Here is a 23,065-nt window from a genome sequence, read left to right on the forward strand (position 1 = left end):
AATGCGGCGCGGATAATGGCCATTGATGAATTGAATAATGCAGCTCGATAATATAAGCGTAATGAAACTGGTCTCTCTCATTGCGATGCGAGTGCGGATTTCTATCCGTTTCGCGCTAATTGCCACCGGGGAAGCTGCCCCTTTGTCCGATTCGTGTATTAATACGAGCAGCGCCGTGCCAATAATGATATCGCCCGCGTGATTCAATAACCAATGCGCGCGCCATATGGACGATAAATTAGCAAAGCATGTTCCAGCTAGCGGTTGACCCGTCCGCCCGGCAGCAGCAGCACCCGGTTTCGCGCTTACGTGGGCTAATGACGACCTGTAACGAGAGCCAAAGCAGCCTCATCTGCCGCCGCCGCTTTATTGCACCCAAGCTGTATAGGTGTGGCTGCTGTTGCGAGCCCACGGGATCGGCCTTGCATTTTATAATACGCTTGTTCGGTTTCCGCACCTTGTTTCCATTTGCATCTCACGTGCAATGAACTGCACGAAAATAGATCATCGCGAAACGTTGGCGCACACGTGCATGCACCATCAATCAGCCGGTGGGAAATAAACGGGAGCAGGTGCAAAATGCATGAATGTCGTACAGCCGATCGAATTTGAACGTGTAATGCTGACTGAAATGCGATGAGGGGTAATCGGGTTTGCCTTTGAGCGATTTACAATTATTGCACAAAGTTGAATATTTAAATTAATTTTACCATCAAGATGTATTCATTAAAATGACGATAAATGAATTTCAAAGGCACCTAAAGCCGCAAAAACCTACTTTGATGTGACGTACACAGGGAAGGGAAATGATTTTCCTTCTAGAATATCAGGAGCAAAAATTTCACTCTTCAGATTTGCTTTAACTACAGGATGAAATTTTGGTTTTATTTAGTTGTAGAGAGGAGCAGTTGCAAGAGATCTACAAATATCGACTCTCGTTCCTTTATTTGGTTGTGCTTCGAAATAAAGCACTTAATCCTTTTCAACAAACTGTAATTAATTCTATGGCAGCAATTTAGTTTTACAGGTAGTTGATCCCGACGCCTTTTCTCTTTCTTTAAATTTTCACTCGAACCACTTATCTTATTTTGGATAAGCAACATTTTCTTTGAAATTAAATTTGCTATTTTAACTCAAATTTAGCTTATTAAACTTAACAGACGTGGCTCTGAAGAAAAAAAAGGAAGAAAATCTTACGTGTGAAAACATTTCCCGAAACCATCTTTTTACAACACCAATATAGCCTTAAAAGAAAGAAAATTTCCTCCAAATCCTCACATTTCATTTTTATTTTACGCCTTTATTCGTCCTGCAGGGAATTTCGAAATTAGCTAGGCTGCGCACCATATGAAAAATCCAGTGGAAACGCCGGCCAAATCAGCGGAATTACATTTTTGGCCATAATTTACGGGCAAATCCTTTGAATAATGAAGTGGCTCACGGCGCTGCCGGAACTTTCTTTTTACGCGCGCGCGGCACCGGGCCAGACCCTTCCTTCGTCTGCCTTCACTCAGCAATTTGTCATAATAAGGGGTTTAAATACGGTCGCCTAGCTCACTCGCTCTCGGGCAACAAGCAGAAGTAAAAAAATCCTGCCAATTTGTATGCAGATTCACGCGTCGGCCGTTTTTCGCCCCATCGATGGGCCAACGTGAACAAACTGCCTTATCCGGCGCTGCCGAGTTTAGAAATTAAAACGGTCCATGTGGAATTTGCATGCGACGTGCCGGTCGAGCGCCAGAAGCGCCTGGAAACCGGGCGGCGACGCCGGCAGCGATATCTTCGGCACATTGCTTTTTATTTCGGCGCTTCCCGTGTGCGTGCTGTGTTGTTAATAATATATATTATGCATGTCCTGTTCATAAATAAACATGTTGTTGGCGAGGCGGGCGCGAGTTTCCGTCACTCTCGCTGACGCAGACGACCAACTGATCTGCTGGCACCCGCCGTCTCCTCTCCTATTGACTTAATCTGAATATGAAAACCGCGCCACCCCCGCTTTCTCGCGCTGATATGCAAATAGCGGCATGGCGTGGCACCCCTCGGCCCGAGTTTGTGCCAAAACGGGGTCGCGGAAATCGCATTTGTTTTAAATGGCCTGCAAAAAGCAACCTCCACGCCCTCTTTGTTTCGGATAAATCGGCTTAGCAGGCTCGGAAAATTTATGGGGGATTTGTTTTGCGAGTCGAAATATTTTGAGGCCCCCGGTTACATTAATTTGGCCTGGATTAGTAGGAAACGCTCTCTGATGTTTCGGCTATAAACATGTCGAAAAGACTAAATGGAAATGGGCTTAGACTGTTCTATAAATAATCCACTTGAATGTCTCTGGGTCACAATTAAAATTTTCCCCTGAATCCTAATTAAATCATCCCACTCAATGCTGGATCCTCTTATTTCCTTATGGGCAGATTTAGTCCTCGTTTTTGTATAAAAACACACGGTATGGCCATCACTCTTGGAAATAAAACATTTTCCTCTGTCACTTTTGACTCGCAGCGAGTCAGCATAAATTATTCGGCAGTCCGTGGCAAAAACCAAAATGAAAAACCGTAGCATCTGCTTTGCGGGTCGTTTCAGTTGACACGGAAATATCGCTGGAAACGCGGGCACAAAAAGCCTCAGAACGTGTTTTTGCAAGGAAGCCGCGGCTCTCGTCGTGGCAAATCCACCATGCAAGCTGGCTCAGCTCTAATCGCCCTTATCAACGCACAATATTCGCATGCAAATGCACGCGCACTGCGTGGGAAAAAATCCCCGTCGGGCTGGAAAGAGCGGATTTTCTGTGTTTATTTAAGCAACCGCTTTTGAATTATTTAAAAAGCGAGAGGGCACGGCGCAAAAACTACAATGCAAATGTTGAAGCGCAGTTCGGCGTTTGGACGGGCGCCAGGTGCGTTTTTGCCTGCACCTTTTGCCCCGAAAAACCACCCCTTGAGCGGAAATTCGGCTGTATTATAATTTCGTAGGCCAACAACTGTTTTCGTTGTTTGCATTAAAAGGGCCGCGCTGCAATTTCAGCGGGCCGTGAATTATTGAGGCTCGGTTAATTATACTGTTGCGGCGGCGGCAATTGGAGCTGCCGCCGCCGACGCCACTCGTCGAAATTAGCAGCTGCTGCGCTCGTGCGGTTGCAAGGGCAGCAAGCGAGACGAAAAATGTGCAAATTGATGCCGTCGCAATTTCCGCGCACCGAAAAAGGGGGCCCTCGCAGCCACACTCGGTCCCCAGAGGACTTTTCTACTTTGCCCACGCGGGAACAAAGGAAGCGAAGAAAATGCTTTGTGTCGAGAGGCGCGTGCGTATTTTTTCTCCTCTGGCCTGCAAACAGACGTCTTGACGCTGCCAGCAGCGCATTTTAATCAATAAGTACAGAGAACCGCCTTTCAGGTCTTCCTTTCAACAATGAAATGATCACTCTCAAATTGAGGCTGACGTCATCTCTGAAAGTAGGAAAATCGTATCGATTCGAGGGCCGCGGATTAGACACACAGCCGTCAGCAAAATGCATTGAACAGGAATGCCATTTTGGCTCATAAATCCGAATAAATCACGGCTGCCGCTTCCGCCCTGCCAGCAAACAGCAGGGTAAGAGTAAAAAATCGAGCCAGGCATGACAAACTGCTCGTTTCCCGGCGTTCCTGCCCAATTTCTGCTTTTGACGAGCGTCGATAATAAATTCCACTCTGTCAAAACACAGCCATTATTTCTGCTGGCGCGGATACGTCTGCCTGCGCACGTACTAATGAGAAGACACGTCGTCGTTATTATTGTTATTATTCGTGCGTCAGGGCGCAGGTCCACCCGAACAATCATTACGCCGCGCCAGCACCCTTGCAGCACGTATGCCTCGTGCGGGGGCGCGCTCGTCGTCATTTTCGTGTAATTAACCCGCACCCAAAACTCATCAGCCGCTCTCTCGCTCGTCGGCAGCGGCAGGAAGGAAAGCGCCGAAATTCTTTCTGCCTGAGCAGCACGGCGCAACCCCCGAAAGGTGCGTGAGAACTTGCCACCCGAGGTACACACTCCAGTGGATCGCATTCTCCGCATTCGTTCGTCGGAAAATTGCTGGCTGGCTGCTATTCGAAAATTTGCAGAGAGGGAGAATAGAGGAGGTGGTTGTTGTTGTGTTGCTATTGTTCTAACATCGGGGGGTGAAATTCCACTCGCATTATGCCAGCTTCAACGAGTTTCCAACAAGAGAATGGGAATTTCATACCGAGCAGAAATCGTCATTCTTTTTCATAAGAGCCTCTTATTACGGTGGAATGGATGAAATTAGCCGCTCATGGGGAAAATTGTGTAGCTTGGCATTAGCGTCGAGAAAACGGGAATATTGGACTGTTTATGCGATTAGGGTAGACTCCTTTTAGGCGGTTTTGAGCTCCTAAATATATAAACTGTTTAGATTTAGAAGCATATAATATATTAAGACGGTTTTTACAGGCTTTTAATTTTTTCAGAATGATTCTCCTGAAAACATATAAGCACATTTTAAAGGGCTGCAATTATTTACAGTCTTTTAAATCCTTTATTCTGTTGTGTCATGAATTTGAAAAAAAATGTTCAATCACTGACACATTTTCCTTATAAAAATGGGAAATGTTTGCAATTCAAATTCACTAAAGAGTAAGCTTTATAAATTTTTAAATCGCACGAATGGAAAAATAAAAAGCATTCAAATCATCATCAATTTGAGAGGCTTTTACCATCATTCTCTTTTTACGATTTTTACTCTTTTGCCGAATTCATTTCGACTTTGAGCAGAGATCAAAAAGAAAGAACGCCAGATTTAATAGGTATCAATCTCGACGGCGCTTTGTTCCGCTGTTTAATTATTCAACTCGCCCCGCTCTGCGCCGTTAAAAGCTCAATATACGGCCGTTCGTTCAATTTGTCCAGCTCTAATTGAGAAAGACGGTGGCGCGAGAATTGTATTAATTGAAACGTGCCTCTCGGGTGGTGCGTAAAAAGGGCTGATTGAAAGCGGGCGTGAAATTTCACCCGGCGCCTGCCAAGAAAATCTCCATACATTTTCGGCCCGGTCCGCTCGGCTGGCCGGCCGGCTAATTATTCAGCCAGCTCGGCGGAAAGGAAGGGTCACTTGAATAATGAGCACCGCCGGAGGAAGCGGGGACGCACGCCGGTAATAAGGAAGTGTTCTGCTCGAGCTGGGGGTTGGAAATAAGTTTTGCAGGGATTTTCAGCGCCGCAGCCGCCGACCGACCGAGAGAAAGAGAGACTTCGCAGCCGCCGCCGGCTCTCTTTTCGCTCGCACACACACGGCCACTCACCACTCAGCAGGTTATTTCGAGCTACTCATGTCAGCTCACGAGATTTAATAGTCATCATCAAAACGGCAATTGGCGTTTCACTCACAGCCAGCTGTGCGCGCAAACGGAGAAAATGGGCTAAGGGTGGCAGCAAAAAATTCCATGACGGAATGATATTATCTCGGCGAAAATTCCCCTCATGGGCAATACACATGGTGGAAAAGAAACCGTTTTCCCGTTTTAATATTTCAAACTTTTTTATATCCGGTATAGTATGTCTAAATTAAAAGAAAAATGAAAGGAAATTGTGAAAAAAGGGGGAAAGGAAAATGAAATTTGAGACTAGAATGTTATTGGACATAAACATAGTAATAATGCTGTCAAGTTGGTGGTCTGGTACATTTAGGGGAAAAAAATGCCAAATAACTAATCCCACATTTTAAAATTTACAGCCGAGTCATTTCGTCTCCGGTTTATTAAATTCGAATATTTTTGTCTTTGTGTCAATTTTCTTTTCTCAATTTTGTTATTTTCCTTTGAAATTTTAAATTAATTAGACAGAGAAATCGATGGTTAATTTCTTTCAAATCTTCCTTTTGAAATATTGTCGATCCAATTGAGCCAATTGGGTTAGCGTTTGTCGGAGTTGTTGTGTTATTTGTAAACTATATTCTTTCATGTGATGCATTCAATAGTGCAGTGATATACATATCCGCGATAAAGTTTGCCTGCAAGATAGATTGCACTTTGTTTGGCTGATAGAAATGAATAGGGCACCCAACAAACACACTGTTCGCATGGTGAAATATATAAACTGCCTTGGTGTGTACGTGTATAAATTCAGATCCATAACAAAGAGCGATGCGCCAATGCGGCGGAGGCTCCGCTCCCCACAGAGAGTGAGAAACGTGGCTTGCCATATTATACATATACGGACCGCGACGAGAATAAAGAGATGGATATGCAATGCGGAGGCATTTTGCATAATGCGCGCCCTAACTTTTTACAACTGGCTCTCGCCGCGCGCATGTGTGACATTCAGCCTTTTATTAAAAGTGTCCTTCCTGCACGTCGTGAGTCGGCGGAGGCAGAGTGAGAAGTTTGGCGATACATCGCGAAACAGGGAGAAAAGAAAATTCGATTTTAAAATGCTCGCTCGGCACTTCCGTGGTGGCGGTGGCGTTGGCGGCTGGGGGCCGAGGCGCAAATAAATTTGAGTGGCTTCCTTTTCTTTCTATCTCGCAAGGGTTTCTCTGAAAAATGTGTCACCCAGCAGTCAGTCGTCGCAGCTTGGCAGGCGAATTTCCATTCCAATGCAGCTGGGTCAACACGCCGACCCCTTTTCAGCCGCTGACAAATTAGGCCGATGACTGCTCAAAGGAAGTAGTGTTGTATGCTTATTGTTGCTATTATTATTAATATGAGGCCGCCCTCTCAAGGCTTTTCTAGCGGGCGCATCGATCATTTTTTCAGCTCCAAGGAGAACACGCGTACGGCCCTTTTCAGTCTAAATCGATATGAGCAGCGTTTCGACAGGAGGCGAGATTGAGTGCCCTGTGTCAATATGGATCTGAAATCAGGCGTGAACTGAATATCACGTGTAGGGCTGTGAATTATTTTTAACTTCTAAACGTCTTGAGAGCATCAAATGAGCACGAATCAAGCAATTTTAGAGCCACAAGAAATATGCAAAAATCTTCTAAAACTGCCAAAAATGATCTAAATAAAAGTGTCCAAATCAGCAACATTTTGCTTTTTTGCATTTCACCAAAGATTAACACGCTAGTTGCAATTTACCAGCTTAAAATTTTTTAAATTATTTTCGAGAACGTTTGAAAATGCAATTTTTGGTCTTTAAACATTTTTGTTCCTTCTAGCGAAAATCTTGTATAAGAAATCTTTGTATCTGTCGCAAACTTTTCCAATTATCTGAGTGTTAGAAAAAATATACTCGTTTTCTATTTTAAAAGTTCTAGTTAGAAAACTTGTATTAAGGCCAGCAGCATTTGAATTGCATTCAATTGATGTGGGAGATATCGTCATCCTTCTATGCTACTGTTTTAAATTCGAATGAAGCCATCTGTGCAGTTTGCTCTTGATTGGTGTGCATCGCCGTCAGGACGTTGACTCGGCGTGGTCAAGGTGTTCGGGCCGGCGCTGGCGAAAATGACGTCACTGCTTTTTATTTCCCACACGCCGTAGGTGCAAAAATTTCGCGGCGGGCATTCAGTCGCTGCCGGTGCCGCCATCGCCTTTTTTCCATTATTAATCGGCGATGCCATGTGGTTTGGACGGCGAATAAATCAGTGGAGAGGCTGCCCTTTTAATTAGCATTCTCCCTTCCTTTTTTAAAACTTTTATTTTTCAGCGTCATGCTGCGGCTGGAAATTTTAGCCGCGTGCGATTGAAACCAAAGCTGCCGAAATTGCTGCTTGTCGAGATGAGCGTCAATTTGTCAGCCATTATTTCGCTATTTGTCAAAATGCCCAGGAGATGCGCGGAGAGGCTGAAATATTGCGCCTCGTCGAAAGAAAACGACGACGCGCTCGAGAGCGGGAGGAACAAATGAGAGGATATGAAAAATTTTTGCGTGGATGTTTGCGGTTGTGTGTGCTTACTCGGTTGGCACGAAAATGAATTTCACTCCAGCCGTGCGATTTTTCATTTCGTCGACTTCAAAGTAGCGACGAACATAAATATTAACATAAAAAATGAGACAAATGTTGAGGTCAAAAGTGTTTCATCGATCAATTGAACTCCTCATTTCCGAGTAGCGCTGCAAATCATTATTTGGGAGGGCAAAATGCACAGCAAGCGTGACCATTCTCAATAAACACGCCCGTTTTCAATTCCTCGAAGGCAGAGATGCATATCGCGACGATTTCTTTCGATCAAAAACGTGTGCCGGGGTGAAAGAGATCGAGAAGGCCGATATAGCGAGTGAGTATGGGTCTCAATTTTCAATTTGGCTGTGCACTTATTCCGCTGGAAACGCCCTCGTACGCGTGAGTTGCGAAACACACAACACAGTCATCTCTCTCCCTGGGGGAGTATCGACACGTGCAAAACGAGGGGCGGCGACAAGACGTTGAAACGTCGTCGGCAGAGCAGCCTTCCGAAGCAGATGAATATTTTATATGTTTCGGCAAAACACGGTTCGGGGGCGAAAGCAGCATCGATTTCACGTCAGCCGCTGATGGTGTATGCACGCTCATCAATTGGCCAAATAGTACACTTTGATATTGACAGGTGCGCGCACAATGCCAGTCGAGAGGCGGTAATTTTGTCTGTGCGCCGTGGAAACGCGATTTGACGCCGTGAGCGGATGGAATGACGTCAAGTTGTCGACACGCGATGAGTGCTTTTCTATTTATTTGATATCGGCTCGCTCTTTGTTCCGATCGAGCGCGGCGAGGTCAGCAGAGCCAAGTGCATGCGGGGGCGGAATTATCAAATCACGTGCCTTCCCATTTGTGTCATTCGCGAGCCAGTTTGGTATGAAACGTGGGCTCGATGAAAGAGATCAATCGAAGGAGGAGGCGGAGGCAGGACAGATGGCTGCCTCAAAGAATCCGGAGGCAACTTTTGCTGCTTCTGCGGCGAATTTCTTTTGACGACTTTTGCTCCATCAAAGCGAAAGGCCACTTTTAAGAATCGTGCAGCTATTTTCCTCAACATGCCCAGGGAGAGGTTGCCACCTGATTAAAATTTGCGTCTTTATACATAGCTGGGGAAACCGATAATCTGACTCTAAGAGCAAATAATTTCTCTACAAGTCTCTCTCAATTTATCTCCAAAGGGAATACGGTATTTGCATCAAACTTGAACGATATATATACATATATTTTTCTCGTTTCAAGATCCAATAACTTATTTCGAATTTGTGTACTCACCGAATTGTGCTGCTGGTAAGCCGGCGCCGAATACGAGGGCGCCGAAACGGAGATCGGAGCCGCGAAGCGCATGGAGGCATTGGGCGCGTACGCTGCGCTGCCCCCGCCGCCTCCGCCGCCGCCCCAGCTCTGTTGCTGCTGTTGCCCAGCCGCGGGGGCGGGTCTGTAGGCGGTGGAGCCAGCTGAGGTGGGAGTCATGTTGTTTGATGGCCGAGGACCTCCTGCGCCTTTTTGTCCTCCGTAGGCTGCTCTAGGAACTGTAGCACCCTGAAAGCAAAAAATAGAGGAATTTTAAAATAAGCTTTTTCCTAAAAAAAAGAGACTGTAAGACCATTAATTTTTCACTCTTTCACTCGTAAAAACTTTTATACCAACGTAGCTTCAAAGACTTCAAAACAAATTGCAAATAAAATCGGATTATAAGCACTTTGAAAATGGACGGGAAATCGTTTGGGTTTCCACGCAACCACGCATATTCAGCGACAATTTGCGTTTCGAATGTTCCAGTGGTTTCACAATTTTCTCTATTCAAGCGGGATGAATGCAAGTCAACTCGAGTCATATATTCCTTCTAATTAAAATTCTCCCTCTTTCATTGCAACATCTCGTCATGTGCTGAGAAGAAAAGCTGAAAGGATTTGCGTTTTCCTAGCTACGGCGGATGCAACCCAGTGCAAAATAATTAGAAATGTTTTCCGATTATTTACGCACTCAACTGCGCAAAATACCTGCCAGAGCCGGCGGAGCTCATTCACTCGTGCAAGCCGAAATGAAAAAGCCAGGCCAGCAGTCCTTCCTTTAGCGCATTTATTAAATATCTCTCCTTCTCCGCTGGCAGCGTGCTCATTTCCCTGCTCCTTTTGCGTGTGCAACTTTTTAATTAAACGCATACTTGTAAATACCATCGGTTTTCAGCGTTCATTTTTTTCGTAAAACTTCTCGAGAAGTTGGTTCCGAGCATCGGCGTGCTGGAGAGTGAGGTCTCATCTTTGCAGCGCAAAAAGTGCGCGATTAAAAGTGTTCATTATCGCGGCCATTAAGGCAAAAAAATTTAATCAACGGAGAGGCATTGTGTGCAATAATTTTTATCACGCGCCCGGATATTATGTTTCGTGTGCACGAAATAATTGGAAGAGGAGCTGCATCCACCAGTAGCTTTTAATTAAATTTGCCTACAGAGTTGCTTCTCAAGTGCAGAAAAAATAAAAGTCTCTCGAGCGTAATTATATTTTATTCATGCAGCAAGCAGCAGCAGCAGAGGCGGCGGCATCTCGGGAAACTTTTTGTTTTGCTCTTTCATGTTTGCTGAGCTGTCCTCGGGCGGCAACGCGCCCGTGCTAATTGCTCGACATCGTCATTGTCTCGGCGGCGCGCATCAAATATTAAAATTCAGCGGAAAACGCCTCGCCTGCTCAAGATATAATGCGAATCCTTATCTGTTGCACGCGCAGGAATTCGTCCCGAGAGATGCCTGGGAACGGTCGGTCACTTTTTCTCATTTTTCCCGCCGCATGTACTCACTTGGAAATCTCGATCCGCTCTCGGCGGCACTGCGACTGTCAATCATCCGCCGCGGTTCGTGCTGCATTTTCAAACTGCGTGTGTACCCATCAAAAAGTGGTAGTGGCATGCAACTTCAACTCGCTCTCTCTCATAATGCGGTGCTATTACCACTGCCTTTTTTCTCCGCAGTCACACAACGCGGCTTTCGACACGAAATATTAAATTTTACCCTTTCTCAAAAATCCAGTTAAGAAATACGAGAGTAATTTACAAATACAGCGCAGCTCACGAGAGAAAGAGAGAGAAAATCGAGTTGAATGCGGGTAATAATTTTTGTGTTGCAATCATAGCCAGAATTTTCGAGAAAATCCAATTTAAATTTAAACAAATCGTTTCTTAATTTATTTGATAAGTATTCGTATCACGTCGAGTCCCTGTCGAAAACTACCCACGTATACCCTCGCATACATCTTGGATTTTTCCGAGCCACTGAGCAGCACCTTGCTCATGATACAAACACACGTCGCAAATTCGGAGCCACCCCATCTTTGTTTCCAGCGGTTCACGGGAGCGGAATTATTGCAATTGGAAAGCTGCGGCACCCCTTTCTGCTGCCAAGCACAAAATACGCCGTCCGATATGGCGCAATATACGCATAATTGACGTCTCGCCTGTCGCTGTTGCGGCTTTTGCGAGAGGCGTATACCAATTTCGGCGGTTTGTGCATTGTGCGATAATTGAATGTGCACCGAGCATAATTCGCGGGTCGCCATCAATAACGATGCCTAATGGCACGTGCGGCAAGACGGTGCGCGCATCTGTCGCGGCGTCACGCACCCTCGATCGGCAGACTAATTAATCACACTCCAGACTAATGGGTCCAATCATTTATATACGCCCCGATAGAATTATTTGGAAAACACGGCCGTCCGTCAATCAATCGGTTGGCCGCGGAATGATGGGATTCGAAGCCTGCGGCGTAAAATTCAATAACGAAACGGGCTCCCGCATTTTGTTTAAACGAAAAACATGGTTTAATATATTTTGGTGGATTTTTATAAAACAATTAAATTAAATGGCCCAGGTTTCAGCATTCATATGCTCGCACAGTGCTCGTCCTTCCTGGTCCTCGGACAGAGATTAAAAAAGTGATGTTTTTTACTCAAACAAAAATTAGGTTAGGCAAAGGAAAGATTTTTTACATGTGTATGAATTACCAGGGAGAAATGAGTAAATTTGATAGGATTTTTAGAGTTTAACCAGACATGTTTGGTACTGCTATTTTTAGCCAGTCTTCAACATTGGGCATTTGCGCCCCCACACAATCCACACCTTAATTTTATTCAAAATTGCAACCAAACAAAAACTTCACTATCCGCATTTCAGTTTTTTATCTGCATAAAAAGCACCAATCGATAACTATTCAATTCTTCGGAATTGGATGCACCATAGTGATTTATTTTCTTATTTGAAATAATTTTTTGTTTTGGACAAATTCTTTGAGTTCAGCTAGTTTTGAGCTAACTGTGGCGACCCTCCATAACAAGCGCCGACATTGGCAGCTAGGGCCGGTGTGTCAGTCAATATCCAATCACGTCGGATGGACTCACCCTTCGTGCGTAAGCTTTGTTTGTATGTGTGTGTGTGTGTGCAGGTATGGACACAAAAGCACATCGCAGCAGCTACTACTTCATATTTGATTGCAGCGCCATCACGTGATAATTAATTATCTCCCTTGTGCCAAATTGCGGCATGCTGATCGATTTCTCTCTCGCGAGGGGCCTCCCTTTGAAGTGGCCGTGCTTCACTTTCTTTCGTCAGTCATCTGATACGCCGGGCGGAGCCAAGGGACGCGCACAAGAAGCATGAAGTTTTTTTTTCGGTGGTGTGCGAATTTGGAGCACCGAGAGGGGAAGCGTGCCGCTCACACACTGGGGAGGACGAGTGTGTACGCGGGGGTGAAGAAAACAAGCGACGAGGGAGAGAGAGCTCAAGAGTAGGCAACCTGCACAACGCCGGTGCCAAAAAATTGAATAAAGGACTTCATAATTTTATTCTGGACAAGAAATTTTGAAAAAAAATCTTCTTTACTTTATATTTTATCAAATTTGTGGGGAAAATGTTGAATTTTCCCAGTTAAATTGACGTGAATAATAATTGGCAATATTTGTGGCAAAATTCAGTTCATTTCCCATAACAGAGATTCAATCAATGCAATGGTCCACTCGCTTTAGGTAAAAATTAAAAATTTAGTGAAATATTTTCCTCCCAGAAAAAGCATAATTATATTTTACGATTCAAAAGGAGTCATTAATAATCAGATTCTATAAAGGTTGGTTTAAATAGAAGATCCGAATAAATTATCAAAATTTAATTTATTATTTATTATTCCTGCGACATTTCAAGTTTGTGGTAGCGATCATAAATATCAGTCGGCATCGCCCTGGGCCAAAGGTAACGCGGCCCTTGCTCTCTCTTACAATCCCGTGAGTTTGGTTAGTTAGTATGCAAAAGCCATTTGATTTTTATTTACGACCGAATATCGCCAAGTCGCAAATTACGCGGAGCAGCGACATCGCAGTCGGGCAATTAAATCTATCCTGTTCGCGAAATGTATAAAGCTGGCGCGTCGGAAATTCAATTTACGAGCTAGCTTGGCATCCAACCACTCGCGCAATTATTCTCAGCGAGCAACAACAATGTGGCCGGGTGGGCCATTCACACAGACTTAACTGCACGTATTTAACTTGTGTGGGTACGTGAATACGAACGAACGAACGAACCAACTCGTCGCATCCAGAGAGTATCAAACAGCTAGTTTGTGTTCGTCGTCCTTTGATATCCCATCGCTCTTTGTTCCCAGCTGCACGATATTAAATAGAGTCAGTTATACTCACTCGTTCCCTTTACAAGCAAACACAAACTGAATTCTCACTGCAACACGAGACACTATGTTGCAGCCACCGCGTTATTAGAGCAACTTTGGGCCCTCCCAAAGTGGAGGCACGCACGCAGAGACAAAAGGGGAAGCCATTTTGGTGAGCGGATACGAGAAATGCTGTGTCTCTCTTCCTTCAATTGATGTCGAATGTATGTGCATCGCTTTCAACCCTTCAATTTGTGTGACAGAACAGGTGTGCTTGAATTTCGTTTTCTCGTCATAATTACCTCTCAATAACCCCGCACGTTCAATAGTTTTGCAACCAATCTCTTTTGATTAGGATGTGTTTAAAATTTTATTCCTGGTTTCTGCATATCTTGTCGATCAGTTTTGCAGACTGCTCGATTTTTGCTGCGAGGAAAGCATCACACTGCCTCTGAAAGTGGCAATCGAGTCATCGGTATATTAGTATAGTACCTATGTAGTCTTTTAAGTGCAATTTAGAAAGCACTTTTCAATTCCGCCGTGCAGCGCCACTTAGGGAGTCGCTTGCTTTTTTTTCTCTCTCTCTCTCTTTCTCTCATTCGCGATCGAGCAACTGCGAAGCACTTGAAGCGCTGAAAATTGAGCTCCAAGGTTTCTCATTAGAGCTCTCTGACCGCGTGGATTACTGCCGATCCAAAAAGCAGCAGGCGGAATTCCGCATGAAATATCCGCAAAATTTCCAAAAGCACTCAGCCTGCAGGATTACGCCTCGCCAACCGGCCGATAACAAGTGAATTAAAAATGAACGGGCAGCGCGCGAGAGGCCAAATCCGATGCATATTTCAACAGTCGGCCGCTTGGATCGGCCAATAACATTATTTTATCGCTCTCGTCATTTGGATTCAGTTCGCACGCGCGGCCATTTAAACATACTCAGCTTTTAGCGCGTATTAAACGGATTTAGCGTTGTGTGCGTCGGGGTGATATTTCACGTCTCAATTATTCATTCGCGTTGCACGCCGGCCGGCCCGGCCCGGCCGACAGCCAGCGGTTACGCTAGGTTTCAGCCTGCCTGCCTGCCGACCAATTCAATTGAGGCTGCGTGCATTCAGGCGCAAATACAAATGCCCGTCGTCATAAATTGTGCACCTTTGCACCCGGCTTTATAAAGTGCCTGCCGAGTGAGCTCAGAATGGAACCTCGCGGAAAATGCTTTTGCGGTGTGTTATTGCCTGAAATTAATCAGCTCTATCCTAAATGAAGCAAACCGACTGTATACTATATTTCAATCAAAATGGGCTATCAACGCAATATCAATTGGATAATGCACGACGTGTTATTAAATGGGATCACGGCCCACTATTATTTAATATTGAAAATTTTCCTATTTCCGCTTGGAAAGCCCCAGAGCAGAACAAAATTGGTTTATCTGATGCTGATAAAATAACGTAATCAAAACATATGATATGCTGTATCAAACAGGTTTATTGGCAACTAAATTTATTTTTATTTTCGGTGATATTTTAATAAATTGTAATTGTTAGTCGAGTGTGTAACTAAAATAATTTTTTGAGGTGACACAATGGAGAGGTTTTTTCTAGATATTATATCAAATAAAATCTTGTTGCTTTAGGGGCATACTTTCGCCTGCGCCCTGCGCACCAATCTTAACAAATTGCTTTTAAATCTTACCAAGTTAATGGTAAGTTTAAGCTTGGTTTAGTTCGAAGCTTTTAAGCGCTAAGCAACACAAGGAAAACGAGATTCCGACCAAAATCAAGTCCTCTATGCAGACGGGATGTGGTTACTGCCTAATTCAACATTATTTCCAGAGAAAAACAACATTTAAACCAAAGTATAAAGCAGGAAATGGACCAATTAAGTCCAGGCAAACTGTATGCCCGAGAAGGAAGCGCGGACTACGAGTGAAAACAGCGTGCAGTTGTAATCGGGCGCGACAAACAAACTGTTCAGAGTATCGAAAGTCGACAGACGGAATTATTAAAGGGTCGGCCGACGGCCCGCCGCGGCGTTCGCGTCGGAAGAGTTGCGGAGTGAGGGGAACGCTGGCTCACGTCAGTTCCTGCCTCGCGTTGCATGGCTGCTTTCAATTGAACATCAGCTGACTGCGGGCTTGTGCATCTTTCGCTAATGAAACGATCCGCCGGATGGGGATCGCATTATTTCCTTGACGCGATACTGTCAACAACAATAAGTGTACTGCAGATAGATACGGCGGCTGCGTGCGTGTACGTTTTAACGACAGAAAACGCCTTTGTTCTCCAACAACGCCGGATTCGAGCTGAAGGGATTTCAACAGATGTCGTGCCTCGCGTGTGTTTGTTTGAATATCGATTATCCAGGGGTAAACACTGCATGTCGTCTGCTCCGCGAGCTCGTTCCGCAAGACGTGCTACTGTATTTGAAAAGGAAATAATTCCAATATGCGAGCATCGTCGTATTTTGCAATTTACTGCAATGATATTTATGACTCAGAGTCGGGACTGAATTAGATCTCACAGGCAAAATGCTATGCAACCCCGTAGCATCTCGGTTGCACTGGTTGCATACTCATTCCTATTATGCTCATGTAAGAGACTTGAAAAATTCGTAAATATGACAATTTAACTTGGAAAATTACATTTTCCTAGAAAAGAAGACATAAATGCTGGCTTTATAAAAATTTAGGAGGAACGATACTGCAAGACTCCGTTTAATATCTTGTTGCCAGTGCAGACGATAATTCTTCAGGATTGGTTTAAAGACAAAAGTATTAACCAAAGGTTGCGCTTTAAGTTTTTTCTACAAGAATTTTCCCTGTTTATTGATATCGTCCTGGTCCCGGCAAAATTGCGCAACTTTCAACAACCAAACGCGAATTTCCTTGTTGCAAGAAAAGGTCAACAATCAATTCGACAATGAAAATTTGGGTGTTTGTTGAACGTTGCGCAATTTTGCCGCGACCAGGACGATATTCATCATCGAGTAGATCTCGTCAACCAGGAGAAAATAAACAGCCAAGCAATGTAATTATGAAATTTTTCGAGAAAATTGCAAAATCTATATTTTTAATTTTGTTTGGTCAACTTTTGATTACTGCACTTTGAAGAGTTAAAAAAATCTACTCAAGGAAACAAATGAAAATGATTTTCAACTGTTCCTCTGCATTAATAATAAATATGCGCAAAATGCTTATACGTCACTTTTTTTAAATTAAAATCCCTTTTCAATTGTTCTTCCGTATTTACATAGTACCGATAGCAAATAACGAAGAAAATTTTTATTGCTCGACACTCAATTTGCCACGAAGTACACGTACACAGCATCCACTGCAAAATAATCGTCTTTTTCAATTTTCGCAAGCAGCAGTGCCGGGGCAATATTGCTGGCTGACAAATTGCGCCCGGCGAGAGGCACACGCCCACCTGATGCAAAAAAGCAATCTGAGCGGAGCGGCGGCAATCACACACTCACTCGCGGTGACAACCGCCGGGCCCGAAATAGAGCGTCGATTGGCATCGCACATGTACACAAAATGACTGTTTGCCCCCATCGCCATAGAAATAACGATTAAATTCTCTGCCTTTTTCCGTCGGCTGACAGCGCGGCGCGCGAATTCCTCCGCTCTAATGCGCCGCTAATGAATTGTCATCGCGCTCGTAATCTGCGAAACTTCATATGACAGCTAATTATCGGACCGGCAACTTTTCTAATTACACGCGAGCAGTCGTATTATAACGAGCAGCCCGAAATTAAACTGTACAAAAGCACTCCACCGCCGCCGTCGCTGATGCTGCTGGCATAACTTTTAAAAAGCGCATTAAATTAAAAACTTTTGCTCAGCGCCCTCGCATGTAGCAATTTGTAACATGTACGCAGAAAGTTGTGCAAACTCGCTTGTAAGCGAGCGATTTGTGCCACCGTGTTGACAAAATGGCATTTTACATTATTACTTTATGCCGATCATTTTCTGAGCGTACAACTTTGCTGGATATTAAAAAGAAAATGGCCACTTTTTGCACAGGGAGCGCCGAACGAAGTTTCAGCAGAGATTGGCTTTTTACGAGAGCCACGCAACCGACTTGAGGAACAAAAGCCGAGCGTGTACGTAAAAGTAAGAAATCACGGTCATTTGCGAATCGATACACCGCATCGTAAAAATTCCACCTGTCCGCTTATCATCGGGAGACGCGTGAAAAATGGCCATCAGCCCAAATGGAATTTCTCTCTCTCTCTCTCTCTCTCTCTCTCTCTCTCTCTCTCTCTCTCTCTCTATCAGTCAAACCGGTTCGTCCAAGATGCAAATACGAGTGAAACACGCGTACCAAGAGGAACCATTAGCCGCATCGGTTTGAGGTCAAGGTACACACACGCACGTCTCTCTGCAGCTCAATGAAAAATGACGACAGTCGTCATTAAGTTTGTTGGCTTTTAGTTCCACCTCAATGGGTCAACGTCAGCGTTCAAACTGGCTCGTCTACTTTTTCTGCTGCGCGTCTTCCAAATGTATTCATGAGCATGCGTCGTGTTTTCTTTCTCGTCCGGCCGAGTCATTTGTTTTCTCTCCTCAATGGAGTTTGAATGAAAAAGTATCATTACATGCCTTTTTAAGAAGCACTTAAGATTTGATACGACCGTCGTTCGGCGCAATTTATTGCTCATCCAGTCACAGATACATTCTATTCAAATGGCTTTTTGAGAGCAATGAAAACGGGGAAATATGTGAAATGGCCGTCGAAAGTGGAAAATTCCGAAGAGGCAGATGAATAATAATTAATTTCACCGTAAAAGCTTCATTAACTCGACTCTGAATCCATATTTTCCTAATTGGGTTTAGACTGCTTCTCGCATGTCGGGCGGTGGCGGCAAATTAGCCTTTTGACGCGCTTACATACATTTCGTAACGTCCACGGTGGGGGGCAATCTCGCAAGTCAGATCGGCAAGAAATCAAATTTGGGCTGCTTGGCCTGCACCGAAATCGGATCAAATCCAGCCGAGTGCAGGATTCAATTAGCCGCGGCCGACGACAAGGAGAGAGAATGAGAGACAGAGAGGTTCTGCGAAGAGTCGACTCTGGGGTCCACCGTATAAGGCGACGCGGCCAATTTTTTGCTCATTCCGCCGAGGCAGTTTCATCAACACGCTCGCCGGTCGAGGAGGCATTAATCTTCTTCTTCCTCTCCTAGCCATCTCCTTATAAAGAAAGTCAAGTGCGCGCGGCGGAGAAACAATGGCCGTAGCTAGTATAGTAGAGAGGAATAAGGCACAAAGTCAGCATGAACAAACACACACACTCGCTCTGTTTCCTGTGCTGCGCCGGGCGAAAACGACGCGTTCACTGTGTTTCCGGTATCTCACGAGCCAACAAGCGGCGGCTGCGGATTAAAAGAATACAAGCCCTGCGTCTGTCTCTGTGTGTGTCCTCTGTCACCCAAATTACAACTTTCCTCCCGGTGGGCGGGCGGGAGACAACACGCCGTCTTGGCACAAAAGAGTTCACTATAAAAAGCTCCACGCACCACACGCAATTATTTTGTTTTCGTCGAATCGCGCACGGCCGCTTTTTATCTGCTCCGATGGCATCGCATCGCACCGAGGTGATAATTAAAAAATTCTTTGCTGAGTATTTAATTGGCTGTTGATTTTGATAAATTGGCCCCAGCATGCTCCGTTTGCTCCGCAAGCGCTCGAAAAAGGCATGTAACTGGTCCCCACACGCAAATTTTTGTGCAAGCAAACTTGTGAAAAACCAAGCATGTTGGGCGTCTATTTGCTGCCCAGGTGAGGAGTTATAATTTTATTTATTAATTCTTAAATATTAGCAGTAAATAAAGATTGCAAAAAAAGTCACAGTTAAAAAAAATAAAATGCAATTTCCGTCGAATATAATATCTTATCATGTAAACGTAGAAAAAAGGCTAATTTTCTGAAAGTTGATTAAATATCCTGTTTGCTGTCCATTTTCATCTAGGAGCGTTAGCCCTTATAAAAAAATCATAAATAGATTAATTTTTCCCAGCAAAAAAATGACTAAAAAATTCCTACATTGCTTACGAGTCCCATAATGATTTTACTCTGAAGCTCCATTCGCTCAAACCATTGCTTTTAGGCGCTTAATTATAAAATAACATATTCATAATGAATATTGCTTGATATTCAAGATTTAAATTGCAATTAAATTTGTTCACGGTTGTAATTACTTCTCTTCCAACCATATGATATACAAGTAATGCTGTTGCTCAATCACTCCATTCGAAAAGGCGAATCTGAGATAAAACGATTATGTACGCTGCGTCTGGCGTCGGCAGGAAAGGAAATGGAACCACCTGCCCGCATGCCACGCGTTTTCGCCAGTCACTTTGCGACTGTCTGTTTTTACAGCAATTTTGCACGTAATCAAACCTCGGCAGATTCGGTAATTACACACGCAGCTGTCTGCTGCAGCAACTGCCGCTTTAATTAGCGACGCGCTGTGTGTACATCGAGATTGAATTATCCCTTCGAGAGCGAGCGAGAGAGAAAGAGAGGAAGCAAGCAACCCGACGCCTCTCTATGCGCGGCGGCGACGCCTCGGCGTGAATTTATAAATTTATGCACACGAGTCGCGGCGTGTAATTGAACTGTCACTCTGCGCACTCGCGTTGTTGATCAAAAAGCGCGCCGGATAAACATCGGGAGGCTGTAATTGCAGGTGCAAATAAATGCAGCACCAGCAGCGCGCCGGGTGATTAACTTGCAAACTAATTACTCGCACGCTGGATATAATGACCCGGCCTGTTCAAACTTTATTTCAGGGCTGGCTGATGCGGAAGATAATTGGACTTGAGACTTTCCGGGCTTGCAGGGGGAAAATCGCATCAAACTTGGCAAATACTTCAAAGCTCATTCCGCTGGAATTAATGAAAGCGGGTGGGGAATGAATTTTTCCCCATTCGCCCGATTTTGTTTCCGGCTTTTCCGGGGGAGTCCATGAAAATAATCGATGTTTAATAAATTTCCCATTATTTTCACGTTATCTATTTTTATATTCAGACAAATACGTATTTCAATTCACCCTCAACAAAAATTAACATAAAACGCAGACGCATTTTTATCCCATTAGAGTTCATGAAAGGGAATTAAATAAATTCCGCTTTATCTCGGCCGGCCGCTATCTTGAACCCACGAAATTCGCGTTTTATCAAAAGTGACCCCCATCCCCCGCTTGCGGTTGCGGCCACGAGGCACGCACTATCGAGCTGGCCGCGTAGATGGCGATAAGAGAGCAGAATGGAAATTCTAAAAATTCCACGGCAACACACACACACGACGCCCCTTTTCCATTATGCAGAGGGCGCGTTGTATTGCAAGATAAGTGTGCGGCGGTGGTGGTGGTCTCGCGCCCCGCGACCGGCCTGTGTGCTTGGGTAATGAGAGGGGGCGCTTAAATGCCATAGAAGTGAGTGTGACCCACATAGACCCGCAGCTCTCGGGGGCGGCCGGGGGTGGACGGCACTTACTTGTCTTTACTGCTCAATCAATACGTCATACACCAGTTGGCGCAAACAATCAGGCCGGGGGATGCTGCTGCTTTTCCAGCAGATGCACCCACGCGTCCGCCAAGCTTTGCCTAATTCGAGTGAGCTGCGTCGATGATTTATCTCTTGCCGGATTATACGCGTTCCTGAGAAGGGAATTTCATCATCGCCTAACCCTTGCACGATGCGGAAACAAAGCAATCGGGGTCAGAGACTGATCCTCTTTTATTCACGGATGAAACTAATATGCAAGGGTGAATTTATACGGAATTCCGTTCCTGTCCAATGAGAGTGCCATTCCTGAAGCTCAAAGGGGCTTTCAAAATCAATTTCCTTGACTTCTATCCTCTCCGCGAGAGAACTAAACCTTTCACAATGCAACTCTAGGATTCTTCGTGTTGACAGTAAGCGACAAAAATTGAGCTAAATGACCTGTAAACATGGCAAATTATTTCAAGTATATGGCGAGCTTTCGCGATTTTTTCAAGCAAAATCAAAAATTAAATAAGTCAAGTAGTCTATTACCTTAAAAAAATCAAGATATATTAACCACTCACTATAAAACGTAGAGTTTCATTTCTTAGGATTTGAGCGAAAAATTAATCTGACTCTGAGGAGAGGAGTAGAATTTCGATGCGGCCAAATGTTCCCGTTTCCTAGGAATGGTGAAATCGAGACTGGCAGTAGCAGCAGCAGCAGTACACACGGACTCACTCGCAACCCGAGACAGAACGGCAGAACGGGTAGCTAGCTCCTCAGGTGCGCTGCTAATAAATTTCAACTAATTTAGTGCCGGCTCGTAAAACCTCCCCGGCGAGGAGGAGGAGGAGGCAGCCAACTCGAGAGCCAGGGACTGCTTTAATTAAACATTTTGCAAACGTAATTTTTGCCCGTGCCGCCGTCGCGCGCGAGAGCAAAACTTTGTGCGTGTAACATTATCAAAACACTCGAAGGCCGACTTGATGATAAACTTTGCTCGCTACCACGGCAAATTAATTACACTTTTGAGATTAGAGCTACTGAATTTTTCGGCTGCCTTCGACCCGAGAGATGACGAAATATTGTGCTCGCAAGCGCTATTTTCGGCGGTAAAAAACATTATCTTGAGACAGCAGCGCCGCTATATATGTGCGTTGAGTGCTATTCATTTATGTTGAGGGGAGAAAATTGATTTTGAAGGCGAGACACTTGTATTTTTAATCAATGAGGCCTTCATATTTGGAGCGGAGTGAGCTGATTTGATTAAATTTTAATTAATACTGTAGGTAAGTACTTAACTTTGGGCTCGGCTGGTTTTTCCACATTTTCCAACTCTCTAAAAATTTTAAATTAATAATCTCCTTATGGCTTAGTTCATTATGAGAATCTAATGTTGACTCAAAAATGAATTCCCGTCTACATTTGAGTTTTTTGCTCCTATGGGAAAGAGGTAAGAGCGTGTTCACTCTTTGCAAGTGGGAGTGTATGACTAGACACATCTGGGCTGGCAAACCCCTTATCTTTTGAGGGCAACGCAAAAACAGCTTGCACGGCTCGTTCTTTCGCCGTATTTCGAGCGCCCTCTAATTAACCATGCACAATTGACAAAGGCGCATTAGCCAGACGTCATCTCTTCGCGAATGTTTTTGCCGTGCGTTAACCGACTAACCAGACTCGGTGGCTCGTTAGAGGGGGCGACGAAGAAACTTAAGTAATTGCACGCCCGACCGAGTGAGAGAGAGAGAAAGAGTTTTTGCGTGTGACTCGCTCACTCTTTCGCACCGAAACTTGGTGCGAATGGCAGGTTAGCGACGACGGCGTTATTTATGGAGTTTAAAAAGGAAGTGTGCGTGCAGCGGAGTTTTATCTGCGGCCGAGGATTACTAACAAACTTGCTCGCTTATGAGCAGGCCCCGGGGCGCGAGGGGTGCAAAGCTGGCAGGAAGATTGGACAAATTTTGACAACGTCATGGAAAAACGCGGCGATGGCGATTTGACAAGGCTTTGATTTGGTATCGCCGTGGTGAGAGGGG

The 23,065-nt window shown here is 44.6% G+C and overlaps 1 protein-coding gene across 12 annotated transcripts in view; it reads right to left on the reverse strand.

Moving 5' to 3' along the window:
* Positions 1 to 23,065, reverse strand: part of shep (alan shepard) — a 162,669-nt gene that overhangs the window by 54,855 nt on the left and 84,749 nt on the right. For all 12 annotated transcript variants that reach the window (XM_065482450.1, XM_065482452.1, XM_065482449.1 and 9 more), the window contains one exon: positions 9,167 to 9,433. In XM_065482450.1, coding sequence (XP_065338522.1) covers positions 9,167 to 9,433 — 267 coding nt within the window. The remainder of the gene's footprint in view (positions 1 to 9,166; positions 9,434 to 23,065) is intronic.

The sequence above is a fragment of the Cloeon dipterum genome, chromosome 3 (assembly GCF_949628265.1).
Source record: "Cloeon dipterum chromosome 3, ieCloDipt1.1, whole genome shotgun sequence".
Taxonomy (NCBI): Eukaryota; Metazoa; Arthropoda; class Insecta; order Ephemeroptera; family Baetidae; genus Cloeon; species Cloeon dipterum.